This window comes from Haliaeetus albicilla, chromosome 12 (assembly GCF_947461875.1).
Source record: "Haliaeetus albicilla chromosome 12, bHalAlb1.1, whole genome shotgun sequence".
NCBI classification, from domain to species: Eukaryota; Metazoa; Chordata; class Aves; order Accipitriformes; family Accipitridae; genus Haliaeetus; species Haliaeetus albicilla.
Window position 1 is genome coordinate 12,476,235 of NC_091494.1, and position 6,779 is coordinate 12,483,013.

A 6,779-nucleotide genomic window follows, 5' to 3' on the forward strand; every position below is an offset into this window, starting at 1 on the left:
CTAGGATCTTCATTCAATATGATTTCCTAATTCCTGTTTCACTATGGGCTACCAGCTGACAAGAACATACTAAGTTGTGGGCCAGCTCACCCTTAACTTAATACTTGATAGAAATTAGTTTGTCAATTATTGACTGATTATTAACATAATTTTTAAAAGAAAAGTGATGGAGAAAATGCACTTCAATGCCCAGAATTATTCATAATTATTTTTAAAGGTTTTTTTTACATTTATTTTTTAACTTCTATCTATGCCCTTTGATATATTTATTAAAGTTACTTCTGCCATTATTTTAGGATCTTGCAGAGATACAGTTGTCTTGAAAATATTTTATCGATTCCTTGTACAAAACCAAAAGATTCTTCTTTTCACACTTCTTAGCTGCAAAAAACCAAAAGGTTAAATCGATTCATTCTAAATCACTAATGCAAATTTCAGAATAGCTTTCAGGCTACGTGTCATCAATTCATACTGAACTCTTCAACTTCCTCTAACTACAGCTAAACAAAACCATTTATATGCGCACCCCAGGGCCTGGCAAAACTAAAGACATAGAGAAGAAACTATCTTATCTAAGATTAAAATATGCCAACCAACAGGAGATTGCTCTTTACGTTTTTGGCAAAACAACAAAAATCAAAGCAAGCCCCTATCCAGAGGTACCTTCAGCAGCTCAGCTTCATAATTGGACACAGTTCTATGCAGGAGTGCTGTTTCAGTTTGCTTGCTCAAATGAAAGCTAAGTCACAGCTTTTTCCAGATGCAAACACCAGCTTCTGGAACCCAGTCCCACTGGGCATGTGGCCAAGGTGCAAGCTGCACACTTTCAGAAAGAGATGTCTTTGCTCAGAGCTCTGTTAACCACAAGCCTGGTAGTGTCCAGGACAGTATGAATAGTATATACTTATAAATCTCCTGCTTATGTACAGGAGTATGTATCTCCTGCCACAAATACTGCTTCTGGAGGACCTCAAAATCACTTGCAGCCAGGGCATTATTCCAGATGAAACAGCCCATCCTTGACGTTGACATCATATGAAGTTGTACAGACTTAAAATGGACCATACTTAAGCACATATTTAAATGTTTGTAAGTGTTAAGTCAATTTACAATTGCTAGTAACATTAATAAACTGTAAGGCCTCTTGTGGTAGTATGTTGTGAGGATAATACAGGAAAACGTATCACAAAAATGGTGGGATTGATATTCAGATGATACAAACTGTCACAGCTCAAATCAGTCCAGACGAAGATCTTGCCAGTGAAAACTGGAGAAATAGAGAAGAGATAAAAAATGCTGCAAGACTTGTGTTATGAAAAATTGCTAGTAGGAAACAAGAAAAGACTGATGCATTTGCAGAGTCAAACCCAAAACTCGATAGCTGTCTGTGCTATATATTTTATGACAATAAATGCAGGAAATATCCTTATGTGATGATCTAAGAGCTTTCAAAAGTGCTGGAAAATAACACATGCCACTCGGGTAACTGTGTATTTTTAAGATATCTGGAACAACAAAATACCCTACATCACAGTAAAATGTAGATACAGCAATGACCCACTAGTCACTCATTTAATTTCATATTGTAGTGCCTAATAAGGCTTTGAAAGGTTAGAAACAGCATTTTCGCAACTCATTACTTCAGAAATTATGCAAATCCCTACTAAGGTCTCAAGCAGTTAGATATTCTAAGTAAGACATTTTAAGTATTTAAGTTGTGATAATTAAGAAGGTGTGGTACATATAATTACTTAGAAATAGCTACTTTGTTGACAGTATTTTTAATGGGTTGTCTTCTTATCAAAAAACAAATATAGCACCAACCTGTTAATAGAAAGATCACGAGATATTCCTTTATAGTCTTTCAGTGCTTGTACAATAATGGGGCCAAATACATTTTTGCGTTTTAATGATGAATCTGCAGCTATTTTTAGGGCAATTATGTTTAAAACAAACAAAAGCATTCTGCATTTAATGGTCTGATTTCACACTAAGAAATTCAACAGCCATTTGCTAGCATGTACGTATACTTTCAGTGGTAAAATAAAGGAAAATATTTGTGTTTGATTTACAAGTAGATTATGATGTTCTCCTTGCTGTTCTGTAGAAGAATTGTAAGGAGAGCTACTTAGAGATCAGAAACTCATTTCTACAACCTTCTTCTGACTGCTCATCATACAGTATATCAATAATACATTGAAAAGAAAACTATACATTTGGAGTGGAAAAAGCTATATTTTTTATAGCAGTGATGCATATTAAATTACGAGTGATTCTTAAATCTCAAAACGTATCTATTGTCAGGCATTCACTGAAAACATCTCAAATGGTATTATTCATTTTTTCTTTGCCTGCAGAGGAAAGAAATAGTGCAGCAAACATACCAGCTAATAATTTTTAAATGTAAGCTTGGTCAGAGGCTTGAATACAGTCAGATTGGTATCAGGAATTACTAAAAGCAAACTTTTAAATTGTAGTAACCAGGCAATGTAACATGAGAACGGGGAAAAGACTCAGTGCCTTTCAAAGTAAAGGGGACTCTCCTGTTGATTTCAGTTAATCTAGCATCAGTCCGATGTCTCGCTCTTTTTAAAAAAGGGTTAGATCCAAAAAGGAACTGAGTCATTGCATCATTTATCGCTGTAATAACTAGCTTTGACACAGTCAGCACCCAAAGTAGAATCCAAAATACTGTATTAGAAACTTGGATTTCTGAAGCAAACAAACAAAAGCCTGAAGTTACAAGTGAAAACATACACCGCAAAAATCAGTTTTTAAACAACCAGTATGTTAAGCAGAGAGCTGCATACAGCTTTGCTCATAAAAAGACATGTAAGAGCAATGCGTCTCAAATGAGACAGGATCCTGTTTAATTGTAGGTACTTTATTTGGACGTGACCTTCCAGCACCCCCAACCCCTGCCCTTTCCTTAAACCAACGTCTCTTTTTGTTTTAGAAAGCTTTTTAGAAGGGGATATGAACAAATGGGTGGCTGTGTGAAGAGGAGGAAACTGGGACAGCCTGTTCTACTCTAGGTGAATGCTCTAGCCAGGAGGCTTCCTTACAAAAAAAAAAAAAAAAAAAAAAAAAGGCAAGAACTACTTCTCTATGTTTTAAAAACATTGAGTATCACTGCATTTTTACAGAGCCTAATCATGTTAAAACTGCACAGAGTATACCAACCGCATTAAGCCATAAAAGAAGTAGCTACTGTTTGGTCCTCCGTTATGCTTCAGTGTGAGGTTGGCAATAGACTGGTCAGCATTGTTGAAACTGGGATAATCTTCTGTGCAGAAAAAAGCAAAATTACAGACCCCAGTGAAAAACATTAAAAATCTAAGGACATTCACAACTTTCAGGTGTCTTGCAAGACAGACAAAAAGGAATTTATAGGAGCACAGTTTTGGACTTCTCTCTTTGTTGTCATTTACATGTGAATATCTGGGCCAAATGCTTCTCCTCTTTCAAAGTCTATTACCATTTCCTAATCAAACTTTACCACAAATTTCAGAACCCAATGGTATAAAACAATCTTCTCTTTCAAAACTAGTAGATGTTTCAAGAGACTACAAAAGGACAAATGGAGTATTTCTCCTTAAAAAAAAACCCCAAACAATCAAACAAACAGGAAATTAGAAACCAGCCAACTTAATTAAAATTCCTGGACAAATTTAAGATAATTGTAGATACCTGGAAAATAACAAAGTGATAAATAACAACCAACATGATTTGTTCATGACAATCTATCAAACCAACCTAATTTCCATTTATGGTTCCACAGACATGAATTAGCTGAAGATCTTCACTTCAGTGAGGCTTTTGACATTCTGTTCCATTGACATTTTCATAAGGAAGGTAAGGAAATCTGATCTGGACAGAAACTACATAGATCTGGTGGAAAATTGGTTGTACTCAGAGGATCACTATTAGTAGTTTACTATCAAACTTTAAGTCTATATCAAATAGAATTCCTCATACACTTCAATATTGTAATCTTTGGGTAAAGGCTTAGAGATTATGTTTATAAACCTGCAGGTGACACCAGGTTGAGAGGTACTACAAAGAACAGAAGACTAGAGTTTGAAATCATTGCAGGGGGCAGGGGGGGAAATTCTATAAACACAAGTGCAAAGTTCTGCACTTAGCAAGAACTAATCAACTGCACAGAAAAGAGGTATTGTAATAAACTTGCAGAAGAGAAACCAGTAGGTTTCATTTCAACAAGTTCATGAGGTTGAAAAAGGCATACATCCTACTGAGATGCATAGTCAGAAGTGTTGTCACCAAGATAACTCTGAGAAGTTGTGGAAATATTGGACCGCAGCTAGAGAGGTGCAACAACAAAATGTCAAGTGTTTCAGAACTCTGATTAAAGAAAAGAAATAATCCATGCTTTTAATAAAAAATATAAAAAACTGAGCAAAAATATGGTAAGTCTTAGCTTATGTAAAAGGGTGCTACAAAAAGAAAGGGAACACTGTCCCTTGTATTCACTTCGAATAAGAAGGCTAAATTGCAGCAAAAGGGATTTAATCGAGACATTTGAAAAAGGATAGTTAAGGACCGGACTAGACTAGACTGCCTGAAGAATGAGTGGAACCTGTGTTTAAGGCTTTAAGAACAGGTTAGGCATACATCCATCAAGGTTGTTTTCATAATAGCTTATTGTGCCTTGAGGCAGGAGGATGACTGAGAATGTGTCTCAAGGTCCCTTTTGGCTCTGTTGGTTGTTTTTTGTTTGACGGGTGGGTGGGTGGGTTAGGTGTGCAGCTTTGACATCTACATGACATCAACCAACAAGCAGTGAGGTTTAGGTAAGTCAAGCAAACCCAATAAAACAGTGCAAGTATTGTATTTATTAGCCCTTCCATCTTCTTTCCTGAAATTAGACACAGTAAACTTGTCTTCACCAACACTACAACCTTACTAGTGGGTTTTGTGTGTATTTGTACGACAGTTTACCACAGTAAAACTGACAGCCCCGATTGAGACTTTGTTGCACTGCCAAATTCAAAGTAATATGCAAATGAAATACATGTAGGACTTCTTCATGCACTGTTTAAACGTTATACAAACACTCACAAAAATCTGCTTCTGTAGTCTAATGTTAAGCTAAAGAGTTCATTTCAAAGTCAACCCTAATGTATTTGACATTAATACAAACGTTATCACAGAAGACAGCATAAGCAAGAATATAATAATATATTCATTCCTTATTTAAGATTGTTCTTTTTATAAAATCTTGGTACCAAGCGCAACAGCACCATTATATATCTAAAACCTACATGCAATTATTAGTCTAAACTGTGTTTTCTTTTAGACTTCTGTGCATACTTAACTTTTAAATACATGGATATTAGTCTCTGATAACTAGGTAAGCAAAGTATTATTTAAATACTTCCAAGTGCATTTTGAAAAGAAAGAAGAGGATGGTGTTACAAATCTTTAGGATTCAGGACTTAATTTGCACAAAAAGTTGTTTAACCAAGATTAAATAAAATGAACCCTCATTCATTTTTTCATTCTTATCGATATGCAATTTCTGAATGAAGAGACAAAACAAGAGGATTGCTGTGATTTAAACTGGTTTAGATCACTTAAATTCACAGATTCTGCCTCATTTGAAGATTTAATAGCAGCTGTAACATCTCATATTGACAAAAATAACTTCAAGCATTCCCTACAGAAAGTGAATGAAATGGTAACTGAGAGGTAACACCTTCCATTACCTGGTACAAATACAGCCTAATAAATCATAACAAACAGTACTTTATTTATTAACAATTGAAAACATTAGTATTGTATTTTTCTAGAATACTTCCAATTAAAAAAACTGTTACACAAATAGCTCTACTTCTCCCTAGATTGTTCTTTCTCTAATCTTTAAAAATCATTGGAGCTACTGATTAAAGGAACTACTATTTCACCTGAATAAAATCAGTAAAGTCAGCATCAACTATTTAAGCATATTTCCTAAACTCTGAGAAATCAGTGGCCAGAGCAAGAAGAAGGTACAACCCAACTTGTTAATGCGAACGAAGCCCCAGTAATGTGTAAATAAACATTTTGCTTTTATTTAGAGATTTTTTTTTTTCAAACAATCAAAGAATTATTCTGACACGCATCCAATGAACGTTTCATCGCAAGAGCTCACAAACCGAAAGAGCAGATAAGCAAAGCTTTCAAAAGCCCACCAAAAAAAGAGAAAACCTGCAGCGGATTCCCGCCCTGGGAGACCACCACCTGCCCTTCAGCGCGGCCGGGGGGGCCGAGCGGCTGCTCCCAGCTCCATTAAGGCCCCACTGGAACCTTACACCGTTCGCACTCGATCAAACTCACTACACACGGCTGCGCCAACGCACACGTGCAATCACCGCACAGTTATGAAACGTTATTTTTCTCCTGAACAGGCCCACAGGTGCATAAAGAGAAAGTCTTGAAACACAAGCTCTGAAGAGAAACCAGCGAAAGACGAGCCCACAGGATCAGGGTTAGCGTGCTGCTCTCCTCGGGCCGGTCCCAGGCGAGGAGCCGGCGACACCTCCCCGCCTCAGCCCAGGCCCAGGCCCGCGCCTCCCGCCAGGCCCGGCCCGGCCCGGCCCCGCCGCCGCCCGCACCGCCCCGGGGCACCTCATGGCTCTCGGCGCCGCTCCCTGCAGAAGCAAGAGCCCAGCCCCAAGCCGCGCCGAGCCCCGGCCCGTCCTTCCTGGGCGGGCTCCGCGGGGCCGAAGCGCAGCCCGGCGGCAGCAGCGGCACCCCCCGCCCGCCCGGCCCGCCCG

The 6,779-nt window shown here is 38.0% G+C and overlaps 1 protein-coding gene across 2 annotated transcripts in view; it reads right to left on the reverse strand.

Annotated features, from left to right (window-relative positions):
- RNF111 (ring finger protein 111) overlaps positions 1–6,778 on the reverse strand; it is a 70,876-nt gene extending 64,098 nt beyond the window's left edge. Inside the window, exon 1 of one of the 2 annotated variants that reach the window (XM_069798113.1) lies at positions 6,631–6,778. In XM_069798113.1, coding sequence (XP_069654214.1) covers positions 6,631–6,635 — 5 coding nt within the window. In that variant the 5' untranslated portion in view covers positions 6,636–6,778. Of the gene's footprint in view, positions 1–3,756; positions 4,254–6,630 lie in introns of those variants that run through there. The other variant, XM_069798111.1, reaches the window with a different exon arrangement.
- Between the last annotated feature and the right edge of the window lies 1 nt (position 6,779).